The sequence below is a fragment of the Glossina fuscipes genome, unplaced genomic scaffold (assembly GCF_014805625.2).
Source record: "Glossina fuscipes isolate IAEA_lab_2018 unplaced genomic scaffold, Yale_Gfus_2 147, whole genome shotgun sequence".
NCBI lineage: Eukaryota > Metazoa > Arthropoda > Insecta > Diptera > Glossinidae > Glossina > Glossina fuscipes.
Window position 1 is genome coordinate 63,778 of NW_023998490.1, and position 18,337 is coordinate 82,114.

At 34.5% G+C, this 18,337-nt stretch overlaps 5 protein-coding genes across 7 annotated transcripts in view; 2 read left to right on the forward strand and 3 right to left on the reverse strand.

The window, feature by feature from the left end:
- LOC119641265 (periodic tryptophan protein 2 homolog) overlaps nt 1-5,545 on the reverse strand; it is a 6,291-nt gene extending 746 nt beyond the window's left edge. Inside the window, exons 1-10 of one of the 2 annotated variants that reach the window (XM_038039859.1) lie at nt 5,398-5,545; nt 5,218-5,330; nt 3,887-5,158; nt 3,485-3,824; nt 3,279-3,424; nt 3,068-3,215; nt 2,778-3,012; nt 2,556-2,717; nt 419-635; nt 253-311 (exon numbers count right to left, since the gene is read on the reverse strand). In XM_038039859.1, the coding sequence (XP_037895787.1) occupies nt 299-311; nt 419-635; nt 2,556-2,717; nt 2,778-3,012; nt 3,068-3,215; nt 3,279-3,424; nt 3,485-3,824; nt 3,887-5,158; nt 5,218-5,330; nt 5,398-5,415 (2,664 nt within the window). In that variant the 5' untranslated portion in view covers nt 5,416-5,545 and the 3' untranslated portion in view covers nt 253-298. Of the gene's footprint in view, nt 1-252; nt 312-418; nt 636-2,555; nt 2,718-2,777; nt 3,013-3,067; nt 3,216-3,278; nt 3,425-3,484; nt 3,825-3,886; nt 5,159-5,217; nt 5,331-5,397 lie in introns of those variants that run through there. The other variant, XM_038039858.1, reaches the window with a different exon arrangement.
- A 2,743-nt stretch (nt 5,546-8,288) lies between these two features.
- LOC119641182 (nucleoporin Nup37-like) lies at nt 8,289-9,336 on the forward strand. The gene is made up of 2 exons (XM_038039700.1): nt 8,289-8,442; nt 8,504-9,336. The coding sequence occupies exons 1-2, from the start codon at nt 8,299-8,301 to the stop codon at nt 9,323-9,325; spliced, it is 966 nt and encodes a 321-aa protein (XP_037895628.1). The 5' UTR covers nt 8,289-8,298; the 3' UTR covers nt 9,326-9,336.
- LOC119641178 (cysteine--tRNA ligase, cytoplasmic) lies at nt 9,326-12,669 on the reverse strand. The gene is made up of 6 exons (XM_038039696.1): nt 12,291-12,669; nt 11,746-12,235; nt 10,987-11,673; nt 10,289-10,433; nt 9,633-10,222; nt 9,326-9,561 (listed from the first exon to the last, which is right to left on the reverse strand). Exons 1-6 carry the CDS (start codon nt 12,467-12,469, stop codon nt 9,436-9,438), a joined length of 2,217 nt encoding a protein of 738 aa, XP_037895624.1. The 5' UTR covers nt 12,470-12,669; the 3' UTR covers nt 9,326-9,435.
- Nucleotides 12,670-13,244: 575 nt separating this feature from the next.
- Nucleotides 13,245-15,093, forward strand: LOC119641180 (GDP-fucose protein O-fucosyltransferase 1). 2 transcript variants are annotated; one of them, XM_038039697.1, is made up of 5 exons: nt 13,245-13,524; nt 13,645-13,798; nt 13,859-14,166; nt 14,230-14,533; nt 14,607-15,093. In XM_038039697.1, the coding sequence occupies exons 2-5, from the start codon at nt 13,699-13,701 to the stop codon at nt 15,074-15,076; spliced, it is 1,182 nt and encodes a 393-aa protein (XP_037895625.1). In that variant the 5' UTR covers nt 13,245-13,524; nt 13,645-13,698; the 3' UTR covers nt 15,077-15,093. The 2 variants fall into 2 exon arrangements, with proteins under 2 accessions (XP_037895625.1, XP_037895626.1); XM_038039698.1 differs by lacking the exon at nt 13,245-13,524 and having other exon boundaries at nt 13,553-13,798.
- A 47-nt stretch (nt 15,094-15,140) lies between these two features.
- On the reverse strand, nt 15,141-16,637 carry LOC119641181 (eukaryotic translation initiation factor 3 subunit M). The gene is made up of 3 exons (XM_038039699.1): nt 16,519-16,637; nt 16,233-16,412; nt 15,141-16,173 (listed from the first exon to the last, which is right to left on the reverse strand). The coding sequence occupies exons 1-3, from the start codon at nt 16,561-16,563 to the stop codon at nt 15,235-15,237; spliced, it is 1,164 nt and encodes a 387-aa protein (XP_037895627.1). The 5' UTR covers nt 16,564-16,637; the 3' UTR covers nt 15,141-15,234.
- Between the last annotated feature and the right edge of the window lie 1,700 nt (nt 16,638-18,337).

Genomic DNA, 18,337 nt, shown 5'->3' on the forward strand with positions numbered 1-18,337 from the left:
GTATAAAACTATTCAGGAGACGTACAAGGGGAGATGAATTTATATTTTTGATACATTTATATAAAAAAGATTATATATTACATTTCAACGTGGTATATATAATATAAGTATGTCCTTCGGCCGATTTGGCCCATTTTCAATATCAATCTGCGTGCAAGAATTTCCAAAGATTCTGCTAAATTTGAATTCGATAACTTCGTTTGTGCGGCTAAGAGAATGCTTACAGACGGATAGACGTAGGTGCTTAAATCAAATTTGATGATGATGATCAAGAATATATATATAGTTTGTGGAGCCTCTAAAGCTGCCTTCTGGATGTTATAAAAAACGTTTTAAGAAATCAATATATCTCTCGTCCTCCGGTGATGGGTATGAAAATTGTAAATAACAAATGCAAAGTTGTAACAATTTAACTTACATTTTATTAAGGGCTTCATATTTATGAGATAGAGACTCATGCAATGCTAGTAACGAAGAATGTTGAAATACTCCATCTTTATTGCCAAAAGTCAAAAGTAATTTGCAAGACCATTCCAAGTAGAATTCTATGTGTGGTGATGTTTGTAATAAACGAGCGATTATTGGTAATAAACGGTGGGCATATTCGTTGGGCATGTCAGAAATTACCAGTTGCACTGAAATAGAGATCAAATCACTTACAAGGTATGCTTTTGTAAACGCGTGCTAAGGTTAATTAATACGTCTCGGCAAGATTAAGTGCCCTACCATAAACTTGCAGTCATTGTAATTACACCGATAAACGGACCCCTTTTAATATAAATTGTCGGAGTCGCCATACTGCATTACTTACTACATTGCAATAGAACACGGAACAACGGGGAATAAACAGAATATTGTAGCTTTAAGCGAGACACTCAGTGACGCCACGAAATTAAGTTATACATTCTTCACGGAAATCAGCCAATGTTTTCAATTAGATCGTGGAAAAAGTATATGGCGCAGAATGCCAGAAAATATTGATAAATATTAAGTTTAGTTAGCTAATGTTTAGTTTAGTAATCAATAGTAATAAATACTAATAAGTATTAATGATAATGATAATACAACAACAACCGTCAATTCACGCCATTCCTACTTTTGCATCAAAAACTCGCCAAGACAACCAACAACCATTTACAGCGTATTTGGTAGTATTAATATTTGAGCACGCAAATATGTTTTGGGACACAAACTTTTTTTAAAAATAGTATCTTCGAATCTTTATATTGCGTGTGCTTGACAATTTGTTTGCATAAACAACTTTCATCTTGATGGTGCAATTTTGTCTATCAAATATATTTCAAATGCAGCAAATACGCGCAATTCGAAAACTCATCGTTCAGCAAAAAAACGATAAATTTAAAAAAATTGCGCCTGCCAAATATAAAATGGCTTTTAATCCTTGGCAGATCAAAATAATTTATGGACTCATGAGCAACTACGCTTATGATAAAATATGTATCATGCCAAGCGATATTTGTTGATATTTCTAAAAAATGATACCCGCCTCGGGGACCTAAATTGCTTATTTAAAAAAAAAAATCTGTCTTTTAACTAACAATTTTTTCTTATCCCATATTTTTAAATTTTAATTAATTTTTTCCCCTAAATGAAATCTTTAAAATAAACCTTCTAAACCTTCAAAAAAATAAATAAATAGATAAATACGCTATAGTGGAACATGGCCCACTATTAAATACCCCATACCGCTTCGCTTAAAACGTATATTGCTACATTTTTCGAATTAACTTGTTACACGGGAAGTGCTCGAAAAAGTGCTCAGATCCAAACCATTTTTAAAGCGATCGACCTTGGACCACACCATTCAGGTGTATCAAATATCATTAATATATCTCGGAAATTTTCACTTGTAGGTTGACTATAACAAAAAGACGGACAGGCGGACAAGCATAGAAAAATGAGCCTGAACCGTTCGGCATAGACTCTCTCAAATCTTTTTCGGTATTGCCTTGTACCACAAAAGGTGTAGCGTATAGAAGTAATTTATAACTTAAATAGCCTTAACCTGCAACACTTCTAATGAGCTTAAAACTTAAAGCGACATATTTAAATATCAAAATATTTGACTGATTTTGGTAATTTTCACACCCAACTGATTTTGGTAATTTTCAGAACTGACTGATTTTGGTAATTTTTAAATCTGATCGCATATAACTACTGGAGTTTTTGTTAATGTGGAGATATAAGCCATGTCTCATTAAGTTAGTCCAAGCTCGCTTCATGTTCAAAACAAAAAATATAAAAATGGTAATCAATCAGCCATTTCAATCAACACGTTAGCCTGGTCCAAAGATATTCGAAATTTAAAAAAAAAAAATAAATAAATCCGTTTTAGCTGTTCATTTACTGTACTCGATATGACTAAATCTATCCGAAAAGTGTTGTTCGCTGGAATTATAAAAATCTACGTTTGCCATAAAAAACTCTGCTCTGTTAAAACCATTATCGTATTGCTTAAAATTGACTGATTTTGTTAGGAATTTCTATACTAATTTTTCATTTTTTTAAAAATTTTTTTTGTAAATCCAACTTACCATCTTCAAATGGTATTGATTCTAGTGAAAACATGATTAAATTTGTTTCATTTAATTTTAAAGCCATTATTAATGCTTTTGAGAATTCACCATTTTTGACGGCGTCTTTAACAGCTTTCGGCGTAACTTCCAATGATAAATTAAATGGATCGAAAACAACACCTACAATAGTAATAAAATGTCATACAGGGACTTGAAAGGCAATTTTACTCTTGAATGGACCTTTATCTAAAGAATATATACAAAGTCCTTCAGTGCAGGCAGCAGCAAATGATTGACCAGTAGGTGAAAATTTAACCGAAAATACTTTAACTTCAGGCTTGAAATGACGCGCAGCCATATCGCCTTTTTGAACACCTGGCAAACGTATCGCCACTTTTCCACCTTCAGTTTCTTCACGCTGCTCTATCAAAGCCATATTACCGAACTCAGTCATATTCCGGCGGTTTATATATTCCTTTAACCGAGAAGATATGTGAGAATTGAGACACAAACGCTTACTGTGTACTTACATTCAAACCATCGAAACTTCGATTTTGTGTTATTTCAAACTTTTTAAGTAAAATTCCTTCTTTAACGTGATATATGCAAATAGCATGGGAACGACCTGCGGCCAAAATACACTCGCCATCAACTGAGTATTCTATTGTGGAAAAATATCTAAAAATAGAAAACTTTATTTACGGATGATAGAAAATTATAGTCAAAAACAGTCTATCTTACCGGCCCAATTGATTTCTTTTCGCTGTTATAATATCAGTTTCTAAGCGACCGCTTGCCAAATCTTTACGTCCTTCGATACTGCTTATTTGAGTGGCAGTTTTAACATCAAATACAGTAATACCAGCATTCAAAGTAGCCACAGCCACCTTTAAAAAATTATTCGTTAATGAAAATGGTTTTGACAGCTAATTATTTTATTATTTTACATGCTCGCCGTTTGGGTTGAAACAGACACAGGTAACATCATGCAACAAATCTATGGTTTCATGTTCAGATTTAGTTTCTAAACAATTCCATATTTTTATAGTTTTATCCCAAGATCCTGAAACCAATGTAGAACTGGTAGGCACAGGTGCAAAAGCTAATGAAGACACAGGAGCTTCATGACCGCTTATAACCTCCAATAAAGTGCCCAATTTAATCGACCACAAGTATATTTCGAAAACATCTTGACCGCCAGCTACTATTAATTCATCCGAATAATCGACAGCTACGCATGAAAATTGTATCAACCTCGGTGAAGTGAATGTACGAAAATTGCGATAACTGTAATAAAGGTATTTTCATAAATAAAATGGCTTATCAACATCAATATTGGACCATTGTACCGTGTGATATCAAAAGCTCTGACCGTGCCATCCAGAGAACTGCTAACGAGGAATTTTTTACTACGACTGAATTGCACTGCTGTGATGGCACTCGTGTGTTCGGTAAATGTTACAAAGCAAAAACCACTTTGCGTATTCCATAACTTAACCTTAGAATCTTCTCCTCCGGTAGCTATGTACTGGCCATCTGGAGAATAGCTAATGCAGATCATTTCACTGCTGTGTCCTTGTTGTTTCATTATGTACTGTTCAGACTGCCACTCCCACACAAGCAGCTGCCCTAATTCTTTGGATGCCAAAGCTACCCAATCACCGGTACTATTAAATAACGCTGTCGAAATTGCATAATCGGATATTGTCAACGAATGTATCATATTCACATCGGGAAGCTCATACAAATAAAATGAGCCGTTACTGAAACCAACCACCAGAATTTTAATACGCTTATTATAATAAGCGGCTGTTAGCACAACATCACGTTGTTCTTTGCGAGGTTCGTCAGCTAAGTAATGACGGGCCAACTTTTTATAATAAAACGGATGACATTTCTTTTCACCCTCATTGTCGTTGTGCTCATTCTCGTCTACTATGTTCTCTGTCAGAGAGTCTACATTTTCAATTCTTTTTTCCACAGTTTCCTCAATTTCATCTTCAGATTCTTCATCGGAATTATCGCCATCAATTTTTGTCCTTTTCTGTTCAATAGGTGATTGTTTCTCTTCGTCGTTGAAATCTGACAGAGTTAAACTACATTCCCACAAACATAACTGACCGTTACGACTAATAGTGTTAGCATGCAAGCTGTTTGCTTCGAAAAAACAAGATACTATTGCATCTGTATGCCCACTCAATATAAACGTACGAAAATTTTTCATATAATGTCTTCCTATCACTTTAGTGGTGCTGTCGCGGCAACCTACTAATAAAAATCTAGAATCTGACGACCAGTCCAAGTAGCTGACGTCATCGTAGCCTCCGAGATAGGTACGTTCCAGCACAAACGGATTATATTCGCCTGTCAATTCTCCTGGAGATTTAAATACTAACACCAAATTTTGCATAGCCACAGCGAAAAAGGCGCCGCTGGGACTAAATGCAATATATTGCACCTTGTCTTTAAATTTGTGCTGATGGATAACCATACAGGAAATCATACTAATTAATTGCGCCTGACCGTGTTCATTTGCAGCCAACAGTAAACTCCCATCTGGTGACAATGCTATAGCTGTATAATTGAAACGTGATTCCACATCTAAAGTACGAGCTTTATTGCTATAAACAGAAATATATTTTATGCCAAAGTAGAAATTCCTTAGTATAGATGTACTCACTTTTTTAAATCATAAATGGTCAAACGATTACCAACGGGACTAATAATTGAATTACCGTCGGGAGTAAAAACAAGATTTCCACAACGATATATTGTGCCCAATAAATTAGAAAACTGTATTAAAGGGCCAATTGCTTGTAAGAACTTTAAAATAATGGAATTCGTTTACATTAAATATTACCTTGTATGAAAACTTCATTTTATAAATCTTTTTAATAACCCTTTTTTTGCAGCTTAAGCTTAACTAAGCCAAAGAGATATGTGTCTTATAATTTAAATAACTCACTTTCGTTCTACAAGTTTTTATATAAATATAGCAACCGAAACGAAAAATTTTGTTTTGGAAACGAAGAAGAAAACAAACTAATGCACGTGCAAAAGTACTGAGTTGCCAGTCCTCAAAAATACATTTTGTTTGTACAAATGAAATTTTGCATGGAGGGGAGGGGAATGTGGGCAGGCGACGGCGACAGTCACTAATAAACACCAATCATGTAAGTAAATTTGTTAGCAATTGTCGCCAAATGTGCTCTTAAACGTCATTCACACTTGACACAACACGTCATCTCCGCAAACGGCAGCTGGATAATTTTTGTGTTTACCGGTGTTAGTGAAAAAAAAAAAAAAAAAAAAAAAAAAGATTTTAAATATTTGAATAGGGAAATTGAATTAAACATCAACAGGATAATTGCGATTAAAAATCTTTCGTATAAAGAGGTCAAAGAGAATTTTTCCGAAAATTATTCCGAATGTCTCGATGACAACACTTATGACGGCAATTTCCCTCCACTGGGGAACACGTCTGCATTTTCGACCAAGGATGATAATCAAAATGCCAACAAAATCTTAACGAAAAATAAATACAATGCTGTCGTCAAAAGGAAATTGGTTCCCTCCAAATCCCTGATCTATTCATCAATAAAACTTACACCAATTATTTATTAACAGAACTCAATATGTAAATGAATTGTTCCTATTGTTTGCAAACGATAGTAAATAATCTGAAGGTTAGTGTATTAGCACCTATTTTTTATTTACATAAATATAAACATTTATTTCTAGATTTGCAACCTCTCTGGCCAGTGCCACTTCCTCACTTTGGCGATTATTTTGTTCCATTTGTTCTTTTGAAGCTATGCTGAAATCACAATTTTTGATTATAAAAATAAATTTACACAAATAAACAGAAGACACTTGAGACTATTCATATTGTTATCCTTAGGGCGAAAAGTTACTAGAAGATAAATAATAATAACTCCTCTTCACTAACCGCAGTTGAACACTTCCATGACTTCTTCCCTTGATGACAGTTCTTGAAAAACATAGCATTTTGCTGTTATTTTTTCAAATACTTAATATGAGAAAATTTCATTTCTACTCGCCTGTAGGGAGTTTTCCTTAGCGCCGTTAATTATTTTCATTTCGTGCCACCAGCTGGTAAAAACTGATGCAATATTATAATCTTCGAGCAGGAAGCACATATATTTCATCACATAAATTTACAAGGATTTTTTACAAGCCCAAAGAAATTAAATGTAAATTTCCTGTAAATCGATTATGACCATTTTAACATTGCAATTAAAATGCCATTTTATAGCCTAATACACACCTTACATAATTTTCTTTTCCATTTAATTTTGTAACCTTGCTATATGTGGTAACAAACGTCAGCTTGGCTTTCAATTTTTGCGGCACTCTCAATTATCAATACATTGTAATGGAATAATTGACGAAAAGTATTGGAAAATTGGCGACAATGGTACATAATAAATTAATTTGAATATTAAAGTAATCATATTCGATCTGCAATACTTTTTTTTTCTTTTTCTTTACAAATGTGACTTCGAACACAGTTTATTTATTTTTAAAATTTTGAATTAATAATTCATTTTATAGTAGCCATTTACATTTTTCTTTTCCAGCTTTTTTTTTACCAACACAACTTTGAAAGAGTGATTTATGGTAACTTTGCTTAGGACTTTAGATACGGCGGACGTGTAACACACAAAAATTAAAAAAAAAAATTAGAAGAAAAAAACGCGGCAGGCGTTTAACACGCAAAAATTTATAATACCTTCAATTAAATGCACTGATTGTGAAGATATAATAAAATAAATACCGAAATATGAAGATAGAATAAGATAAAAAATATACCAAAACAAACCTTCATCTTTACTACGTTCCAAACAAAGAAGTTGATATTTGCCGCATCCCCTTTCAAAGATGCTATTAAATTATTTACGAAAGAACAAACTTATTCTTTAATGTCTAATTATACTTGTTATTATGTTTCTCCTATTTTTTCTTTGTTAGTTTGGTTATGTATACCTATATTTGTTGAATTATTCTCTTTTAATTTAGGTTTAATTCTTTTTTATATTTTACAAGATTAGGAATATATAAAGTAATAGTAGCAGGATGGTCTTCTAATCCTAATTACGCTTTGTTCGGGGGGTTACGTATGGTTGCTCAAACTATTTCGTATGAAGTAAGATTAAATAAATATAAGTAAAGTAAGGGTATTCCGTATAAACATACAGATTGTGTGCAGAGAAATTGCGATATACAACAAAAAAAGTGCGCCGCCATACTTGTACTATATATGCTAACTTGCACGAATTATGATCAAAATAATTTTTAAAGAAATGTTCATTGTTATACATGAACTTTCTTGTTCACCCCGAGTTTTTTTTACAGTGCAGCGTATCATCTACTGTTGACTCTCTGAAAATATAAGAAGAAGAAGAAAAACTTTGCAAAGTTTATGTTTAATGGTACAGCAAATTTGTTTCCAGTGACAGCCATTTTACTGCCGACGGATTTGACGTGCCTGAGAGAGCGAATTTGGCAACAATCGACGGCAAATTTGCCAACGTAATCAGATTCTCTCGGCGATTGCCGCCTGCTTACATGATTGCCCGCAAGCATTTTTTACAGCAATAATTTATTCCTACAGACTACCCCTTTTTCAAAGAGACTAGCTTATGCATAATATAAGTATAGGCAATATTATCATTTTTAAATTTTTGGATTGCACTTGGAACATTAAAAGTTATATTTACATACAGTTAAAATAGTTAAAATGCGTAGCTTTACAGCCCCTAAACATGTTTTTAATTTTCTAGAGCAAATAACTTGCTTTGAAATGTGTTCCAGTCAATTTGCCACTTCGCTTCTGTGCATTGCAGCACATGAAAAGCTTATATTAGGCTTTGTGCGCTTCCCGGTAACTATGACATAGGATTGTTTTTCAGAGGCAAATTGTTTATCTCTTTTCCTTTAAACAGGAAGAAACGGAAAGTGAATCATTTTTTTGGGAGAAAGTAAAAGATATTTACCATGAAACCCGTTGCCATGCTTTGTGTTTTACCCCCGATACATCACTTATGATTATACCAAAAAATGTAACATTCTGTGCAGCAGGCTCAGATTTCTTGCTTCGAATATTTCGTACAGATCTTCAAAATTCAGACACAGTACAAACATTAAAAGGTCATACCAACTATGTTAACGAGATTAGCTGGAGTAATGAATGCGAATTTTTGGCATCAGTAAGTGATGACAATTCGTGCAAAATCTGGTGTTCTGAATCAAACTATGATAACATCATTACATTTTGTTTGTCATCGGCTGGTATGTCGGTAAAGTGGCATCCCGACGACCCAAATAAGGTGATGGTAGCCGAAAAAAAGGGTGTCATACATATGTACAATGTACGTTCACAGCAGTCTGTCATATCTGTTGAATGTCCAAAAATTCCATTATTGACTGCTGATTGGGCTCTAAATAATTATCACATTATTACTGCCTTATCTGGAGGTGAAATTGTAACGTTCGACATGTCGCGGAGACCTTGGTCGCCAACAAACGTGAAACCGGTACATGAGGATGGGGGGCGATGTTTGCGTATTTCTCCTAGTTCTGAGAATGTAACGGCCAGTATCGGCAGACCAGACATAACACTTAAAATCTTCACTGCTAATTCCACAGTGCCGTTGATCGAGGCTCCTTTAAAATCATGCGCTGGTTTGTCTTGGCATCAACGCTTGCCTTATGTAGCAGCTGCTTGTGATCGAAAACTATGTTTTTGGAAAGTTCAAACAAAATAGTTATGCTCTTCCAAATATTGATTGCTTTATTTCACTTTTATTTTATTTAAACAAAAAAAAAATGGTGGAAATATACAAAATGCAAAACTGACAAAAGAAAATTAATTTTATCAAGCGTTAACTAAAGAATCCAAGTATGCTTTATGACGTTGCTCTTGTTGAACTTGCAATTTCTGTAACTTTTTCAAGTGGTTTGCGCTAATCTTGTTGCCATCTTTATCATGGGTTGGTAAGCCCTAAAATTTAGGAGGAACACAAGGATTTCAAGCACTGTGATTGACAATTTGCTTTCTTATGTCATACTTACGTTTTCATCAAATCGTGAATATTTATCGGTTGCTTTGAGGAACATTTCCTTTGGATTAACCTTTTCCTTGTTCTCCTTAACATCTGCCTTTCCGGCTGCAACATGTTTCTTACATTCCTTTTTTGCTAAACGCTCGGCTGGCGCGGCTTCTTTTGCTTCCTGCTCGCGCAATAAAGTGTAACGATCCACCAATTTCACGGCGTACCCTCCCTCATCCTTATCTTCGAGACGTACGCCCAATTGCGGTAGAACATTGTCTCTTAGTTCATCACATAATTTTAAAATTTCTAGTGCTTTTAAAGTTTTGGCTTGAACTCGTATTTGCTTTCTAAATTCAGCTGCAGCTTCTACGTAAGGAAGAACAGTACTTTCCACATCTATGTGGCCGCTTGATAAATCCCGTACAGTGAAACCAATTGCTCCTCTAGGTCCCGTTATTGCCCCGAATATATGCAATAAATCTGTGATATAGAGTGCTATTTTCCGTAACAATAGGCTATTTAATTTAAGTTTATTATCACGAATGTAAATATTAGCAGACGAAACCAAATCTCTTACGGCATCTAGTGAACTGCGAGTATCCACATTGTCTATGGAACCGAAAAAATAATATGTTAACCATTGATGCATTAAATTTTTATATCAGCTTGACTTGCCACACAAAGCTTGATGTACCAGCTGTCGTGTAACATTGTACTTAGTTAATAACTCGGCCTCGGTTTTGGTCCATGCATCGAAAAGACGTCTGGGTTCACCAGAAACTAAATGACGAGTGAGATCCTTTACGTTTAGGAAGAATTCCTAAGAAGTATTTTCATTTAGTTAATGCTCTCAAGAATGAAATATTTTACAAATATATATAGGACGTCCCAATTTTAAATTCTCATATTTCAACCGATTACTTTTTATATCTTACCCTAGGCTATCTTTTGAAATGAGGTAAAAATGACACTTTTGTAGTTTCATATTTGCCTTCTTTCCTCTAAAAAAGCATATATATTTTTGTTCGAGAAAAGCTTTGAGTTCTCAATAAAACTAAAAGGCTTCTACGCAGCTCTCACTATGCCCCGATATATACATTTTCAATTCCTATGTAGATATCAACAGTATAAATTAGTTATATCAAGACGTATTAGCGAATGCTCATAAGATGATTTCGGGGAATCTCCTTGTTCATTTAGATCGGAATAATTCTAGAATGCCTAATGATATTCCATACCATATTGTACACTTTTACTAAGTTAATTAATACCTTACTACTTCCTTGAAAGTGGCTTAAAATTTGACGAATTTAATGGTAATTTGTCTGAATAGTAAATGAAGTTTTTGGAACGCCCGATCTATAGATACTTACATTTAATAAGCGTTCATATTGTATAGCCATTGCCATAGTGTTTTGCGAATAATCCAAAGTATCCTTCCATGAATGAAGCAAAAACGCCAGGCGTAATTGGCAAGGTGAGTGTTGTTGTAAAGCTTGCTGAATGGTGACAAAATTTTTCAAGGATTTCGACATTTTGCATCCGGCTATTGTCAAGTGACCGGTATGTAAGAAATACTTAACCCACTCGCTTGAATCGAATGCAGCTTCAGATTGCGCAAGTTCGTTGTCGTGGTGAGGAAATTTAAGATCAACGCCCCCCGTGTGTATATCGAATTTTGGCCCGAACACATCTGAAGCCATAGCAGAACACTCGATGTGCCAACCAGGTCGTCCTTTGCCCCAGGGACTTTCCCACCAAGGTTCGCCACCTTTGCTAGTTTTCCATAAAGCAAAATCGTTAGGCGAGCGTTTTTCCGTTAAACGGTCTTCACCCACAAAGAGGTCTCCTTCGCCCTCCTGCAGTGATTTGGTATCACCATATGCCTCTGGCACCAATTTAGCGTAGAAGTGTTTTTCGCATTTATCAAAACTATCTACGTCAAAGTATACTGATCCATTAACTGCATAAGCTAAATTATTGTTAATGATTTTTTGTATAAATTCAATAATTTGAGGTACATATTCAGACACTCGAGTTAAGACATCTGGTGGGAGAATCTGCAAAAGACATTAATATTGCTTAGTAAGAATATTAAATAAACATATATATTTTGAATGAAAACGTCCCACGTTCAATGCATTCATATCGTTGTGAAATTGATCTTCCCAGTAACGAGGAAGCTCCTCAAATATGCTGTTATCATTAATTGTTGCACCTTCCTTTTTGTCCAACCAATCTGCTATAGGTTCTTTGGCTTCTCGTAAGTACAAATCGCGAGCCCTTACGATATCTTCTTCATTGCCGTTAGTTACTGCTGTTGTCAATAATTCTACAGCATTATTCATGCGATCCAACAACTTATTCAACATGATTTTCTTGTCAGGATCAGTATTTTTTTCGCAAGTATTTAGGAATGCCATCAAGACCGAACGCTGATCATCCAGTAATTGATCTAGCGGCACCTGCATCACACTACTGGAATAACGTTCAAAGAGATAGTTTTGCCGAGCTCTTTTAATGATCTTATCATCGATATCGGTAATATTCATCACGTAGTGTATGTTAAAGCCAAAGTATTCAGATAAAACGCGTCTTAATATATCAAAAGATATGTAGGATCTATAAAAGGAATGAATTTGTAAAATATGCTACATTGAACGTTTATTAGAATTACCTAGCGTGCCCCATATGGGAAGCATCGTACACAGTCGGCCCGCAGCTATACCAAGTCACCATATTACCATTCAAAGGTACAAAAACTTCTTTTTGCCTTGTCAGGCTGTTGTACAAACGCAACTTTGGTGCTTCCCCGCAATCTGGCGCTTGCCATGTAGGTTGCGTTCTTTTATTCATTCTTTTCGATTCAATTGCGTAGATGTTGCGATGATTATAAACAATAGCTAATACCTTTGTAAGTAATTTATGGAAATGAATTATTTTTAAAAAATTAAAATTTTTTAAATCTTAAGACAGTTGATCTCAACTGTCTACGAACGTGATACAAAATTTTCAGCCAAACGTAAAACTAAGCCACAGATGTTTTGTTTATAAAGCAAAATGATGCAATCTCATATACAAACGAACACGTTGCTGAAAATTTGTTTCGATTTTGTATTCAGCCGTTTTTACCAAATAGCAAATAAGCTGACAATGTTCCGTTATTCCGCTGTTTCATTGCTTTTTCCGCCTTTTTGGTGTGTACTTAAAAACCAAGCCAAAGTGATGCAATCTTAAATAGAAATTAAACAATTTTAGTTTCGACGCGCTCTATATAATATTGTAATTCCGTGCACTTCATTCTTTATGAAAATCAAAACCACACATACGTGCAAAGAATTGGTTTATGGCTCATGCAGAAAGCCTGAACCATTCATACGGAATCAAAACAATTATGGCAATAATAAACAAACTGATGTCTTGCATTCTTGGAATAAAAATTATAGCAAGGCAGAAAAACTAAAAAATATGTAGATGAAAAGACAGTAAGCGCCAGTAGTTTATGTAGCGAAATAAAAATGTTTTATAAATGAGCTCTGAAATTTCCTTACAATATTTCTACTTATTGTTGTTTAAAAACTAAGGAAATCATATGTTTTGTTAAAGTAAAGCTAACAATTTGTGAATTCTACGTATGCATGTTCAATGTATGCATATACTACAAATCTTGCTTTTCTTCCACTTCGCCTTTTTTATGATACCTTGTTGTTGTTGTTTAGCATCATTTTCAGAAGCCGTAAATATTGTATTAAAAACACATTTTTCCCTTTACCATTGAGGTCTTGATGTTTAGTTCAGGAACATCACAGCTCTTCGTGACCATGATTTTTCGTATCTTTTAGAAAACAGGAATGTATTTTTTGTTTGCTTTAAAAAGCATCTAAATAGTAATTTATAAAGCAAAAAAAATAGTAAGTTATTTAACAATCAACGGTAATGTGTGGATTAAGATGGATTAATTTCAATTTTAAGCAATTAGTTGGTTAAACGTATATGTCTTTACTACAATAATTATTTAAAACTAATTTCAGTGAACAACTTGAAGAGCCGCGAATGAAAAGTATTAAAAAGAAGAAACCTACAAAATGCTTGGTCTCTTTATACTGTTTCTTACAGGTCTACAGGTCATTACAGGCGAGCCTATTGTGGATTCTAATGGTTATTTAGCTTATTGCCCCTGTATGGGTGAGTGGTAACAGACTTAATTTTACATATTATAAATTTAAACTTCTGTCCCTCTATTAGGTCGATTTGGCAATCAGGCAGATCACTTTTTGGGTGCGCTGGCTTTTTCTAAAGCTTTAAATCGCACTTTAATCGTACCCCCATGGGTGGAATATCGTAAAGGAGAAACTCGCTCCAAACAAGTTCGATTTGATAGTTATTTTACTCTGCATCCTATAAAAGAATACCATCGCGTTATATTAATGGAAGATTTTATGAACGAGTTGGCCCCGAAACTTTGGCCCGAAGAAAAACGCATTTCATTTTGTTATATGGAACGCAAAAGTATATATTTGGAAGACGCCAATAAAGCAGATTGCCACGCAAAGGTATTGTAAATTGTAAATTTAAACATATCAGTTTAAATTTATTTTAATTTTAAACAATTAAAGGAAGGTAATCCATTCGGGCCATTTTGGGATACGTTCGGTGTAAACTTTTCAAATTCTGAATTTTATGGACCTTTGCATTTCGATATTCATCACAGCAATATAGCAGATAAGTGGAATGCGCAGTATCCACCTCAAAGATGGCCAGTTTTAGCTTTCACTGGTGCGCCTGCAAGCTTTCCTGTGCAACAAGATAATCGTCATTTACATAAATACCTAAAGTGGAATAGAAAGTTTCAAGACGATGCCCGGCAATTTATTAGGACCATGCCCAAGGGAGCTTTTATAGGTGTACATTTACGCAATGGTAACAGAACCGAACTCTAATTTCTCACACTTTAACAAAATCGAACTCAAATTTCTCTCTGTTCAATTTCTAGGCATTGATTGGGTGAGAGCGTGCGATCACGTCCGAGACAATCAGCAACTATTTGCTTCACCACAGTGTTTAGGATATAATAACGAGCGTGGCAATTTGTACCCGGAATTATGCATACCTTCGAAAGAGCTTATTATTCGCCAAATTAAACGCCTACTGAAAAATGTAAAGCAATCTTATCCTAAAAATGAGGTGCGATCAATTTTTGTGGCTTCAGATGCCAATCCCATGATAAAGGACTTAAATATGGCATTGCAACGTATGAATGTCACTGCTTATCGTTATCCAAAAGACAACCCACATTTAGACCTAACGATTTTGGGCCTTTCTAATCATTTCATCGGGAATTGTATATCCTCTTTCTCAGCCTTTGTTAAAAGAGAGCGAGATGTGAACGGCTTTCCGTCGTACTTCTGGGCATTTCCAAAGGAGAAGGAGAAGCAACATACAAAATTGCATGAGGAACTTTAAAGGCATTTAGGAGAAATATTTCGTGCCTACTTATCATTGCCAGTATCAAAGTATTATACCAATTAGTAGAATAAGCTTTTATTTTGTTTATCGTAAAAAATTCATCCATTATTTATATAGATATTACATATATGAAATCTCATAAAACTACATGAAATCTAATGCACCAATTTTTGATTTCGCGCTAGCTCTAACTGAGCTGCTGACACTTGAGTTAAACCGTCGCGGACAACACTCAAATTTTCTTTCCATGACTGTAAAAGATCTCTTAATTGCTCCCATTGCGGTGCACCGAATGTGCGATGCATAGTAGAGGAAATGTGGACTCTGCGATTGGCCTGATCAAGACGTGCTCGCACCAATTTGGTTTTGAGTACTTCAATAACGAAAGGTTCTACCTCGTCTTCACTAATTTGCAATTCCTTTGTGAGTGTATCAAAAGTCATTTCTGGATTACTTTCAGCTAATTGCATAAAAGTCAACAAGCGCATTTTCTTCATATTTTGTTCATGATTAAGTCCTTGCGAATTGACAAATTCCCGGTGGTCCTCGTAGAATTGTATATAAGCAGGCAATTTCTCAGACACAAAAATCGAGAGCAAGTCGTGTATCAAATCGCCTTCTAAGAAACGTACTGGCTTCAAAGCTAGCAAAGGATCTAAAAGAAATGTATTAGGATCGGCCAAAGCAGTTACTATACATTTCATAGCATCTTCTCGAGCAACACAAGCATTATCGGCTGTGTAGGTTCCTAATAATTCTATCATCACTTTTGAAGACAATTCAAGGTTCGTGTCTTTAGTAACATCGTGTAACAAGCGATAAAGCTTTTGCATTTGCTCCGCCGATGGTGGGCAATTCGCAAATTGACTTTTTAACTGTTCAACTCCAGTGAAAACTTCCAATACTTGATCGCACTGTTTCGCTACTTGGACTAAGTGATAATATACGTGATAACGTAAAGGTGATGCTGTATCCAAATTATTGAAAAGGCGCCACAAAGACTGCAAACACACCTTTGTTAAAGGTACATTGGGGGCTTTAGTCATTTTTTCACAATAAGCCAATATGATATTCTCTCCACGATCTAAGGGAATCTGCAAAGTGAAGTAATCTTACTGCAATTAAAGTTCTTTATTCATCATATTTATATTACCGTAATCATTATGGAAACAATGCTATTTAAAATACAATCGATTTGATTGGGTTCACCATCTTTAAAACACACGTCACAAACTCCAATTATTTTGTGTAAGTCGTCTTCTACTCCTTTATTAGACTTCTCAGAAGATATTTCTGCACCTAAATTCTTGAAATATTTCCTCAACTCCTGAACCTGCAAGGAGAAATTGAAAATCATTGCAATCGTCAGAACTGATATAACCTCAAATTCAATTAAAATCTTCGAAAACAAAATTTTTTAGTTGATACTCCATATATACCTGTTCGTCCATAGACAAATCTATAAAAACAGGTGGTGAATTCATAGTTACTAATTTATTTTTTACTAAGCTGCTACCGTTCAAATAAAGAGAATCTCAATACGTCTGCAAGTCGCTTTTACGAACGACAAAAAACGATACAAGGTTGCCATTTCAAGTTGTCTTTAAAGTCATGAATGTAAAGTTATCGATAACTATCTTTAACTAGCGATCTATAATCCAGAAACAGTGTTTGTTAATAACAAATAATGGAAAATGATTTAGTTTTTTAGATATTAATTGGGCTCTTGGGACCAAGAGAATGCTTAAAAAAGGTAGTGTCGAGTACGCATTCTTTTTTACTAAACCACTGGCAAATGTATTTCGCGAGTTCGATAAATCAACTAAAGAGTCACAGATAATATCGTCACTTTAAAATTTCAACGATGCGATCCTAGGTCATATAATGTTAAAAGGTTTTTCACACTTCAATATAATTCCTCCTACAAAGTAAATATTATTAAATAACAGACACTACTTAAAAGCAAACAATAAATATTGTAGTCAGTCGGTCAATCAAGTGCATAAGTTGCTTTTACTTTTGGAAAGCTTAAGCATTGGATCAATTTGGCTAAAGCTAGTTTAAACAATGCGAACAACTCTACTGCAATAGCGGAATATTATTACAGGGCTACTTTTGCTTTCCAATTTTGCAACTTATATCCGTATCATTACAAATATATGATAACAGTAGGGATTCCAAAGTTAGCTTAACAAAAAACATGGTACAGAAAAAACAATTAGTATATAAAAGCCGAGGCAGACATGCACAGAAATTTTCTGTCTAATTTATAGCCAGAAACTGGGAGACTGCGAAATTAATAATGATGGACGTCACTGAACGATAAATTTCTTGCCACTCCTTTTTTTATAAATAAGAGCATAGGTCGCCAATGATTAATTCTAATGGCGGTGAGTATGGGAGATTTGTAAACGTACTTCATACCAAACATTGGTTATATTAACTGTACGCGAGCTCATTACTTTTCGAAACGATTTTTCTTACTTAACATTTTGTAGAATGTTATATCTTTTTGGCAATAATTAAAATATTGCGCCGAAAGAGCCAGATCAGGAGCCAAAGATAATTTGAATTGTCCCAAAGAATGTCTGGCGAAACTTTGTTTTACTTTACGATCAGCCAACATCTCGCGCGATTTTTCTGGAACAACAGGTGGAAAACTTTCCATATCTTTATCTTTTACCAACGGAAGAAACCTCTTATAAAAACTATTCTAATTAAATTCATCCACCGTAGGCATTAATTTAAAATCCACGTCTTCATCTTTTAAATCGACAGCTTTATTCAAAGCCTGAACGTAGCTATGTGAATTTCTAGGATATGGTTGCCCCTTATCTATAAGGTAAACAATGTGGAGTTATCCCTTAGAGGTCAGAGACGAAATTTGTTTGTTAACAATTTTGTTTGGAATAGCCGGAGAAATTTTTATAATTCCTTTCTTTTAAACAAACCGAAAAAAGGTATTCGCTAAACATTCACACTTGATACAACACGTCAACACAACGTTGCGTTTTAGTATTTAAGGGGAGAAGATAACATAACAAAAAAACAAATTAAAAAAGAAAAACAAAAAGACCAAAAAAGTTCAATGAAAATTAGGTTCCACATAAGAATATGAAACCAAAACAAAATATACACTTATTTGCCAATTTACACAAAAAAAAAGTCATACCAGAAGGAGAGTTGGAGTAATTATCCATAGAATTTTTTGTTTCTCTTCAAAAGTATTCCACCCGTAAAAGTAACTTAATTCGAATT

Coding starts and splice junctions, on each gene's coding strand:
- LOC119641182 (XM_038039700.1), top strand. CDS start 8,299: ATGCGTAGCTTTACAGCCCCTAAACATGTTTTTAATTTTCTAGAGCAA. Junction 8,443..8,503: donor TAGGCTTTGTGCGCTTCCCG/GTAACTATGACA, acceptor TCCTTTAAACAG/GAAGAAACGGAAAGTGAATC.
- LOC119641178 (XM_038039696.1), bottom strand. CDS start 12,469: ATGAATAAAAGAACGCAACCTACATGGCAAGCGCCAGATTGCGGGGAA. Junction 12,236..12,290: donor TCCCATATGGGGCACGCTAG/GTAATTCTAATA, acceptor TTCCTTTTATAG/ATCCTACATATCTTTTGATA. Junction 10,223..10,288: donor GGTACATCAAGCTTTGTGTG/GCAAGTCAAGCT, acceptor TCGGTTCCATAG/ACAATGTGGATACTCGCAGT.
- LOC119641180 (XM_038039697.1), top strand. CDS start 13,699: ATGCTTGGTCTCTTTATACTGTTTCTTACAGGTCTACAGGTCATTACA. Junction 13,799..13,858: donor AGCTTATTGCCCCTGTATGG/GTGAGTGGTAAC, acceptor TCCCTCTATTAG/GTCGATTTGGCAATCAGGCA. Junction 14,167..14,229: donor AAGCAGATTGCCACGCAAAG/GTATTGTAAATT, acceptor AAACAATTAAAG/GAAGGTAATCCATTCGGGCC.
- LOC119641181 (XM_038039699.1), bottom strand. CDS start 16,563: ATGAATTCACCACCTGTTTTTATAGATTTGTCTATGGACGAACAG. Junction 16,413..16,518: donor ATTTGTCTATGGACGAACAG/GTATATATGGAG, acceptor TTCTCCTTGCAG/GTTCAGGAGTTGAGGAAATA. Junction 16,174..16,232: donor TTGTTTCCATAATGATTACG/GTAATATAAATA, acceptor TTCACTTTGCAG/ATTCCCTTAGATCGTGGAGA.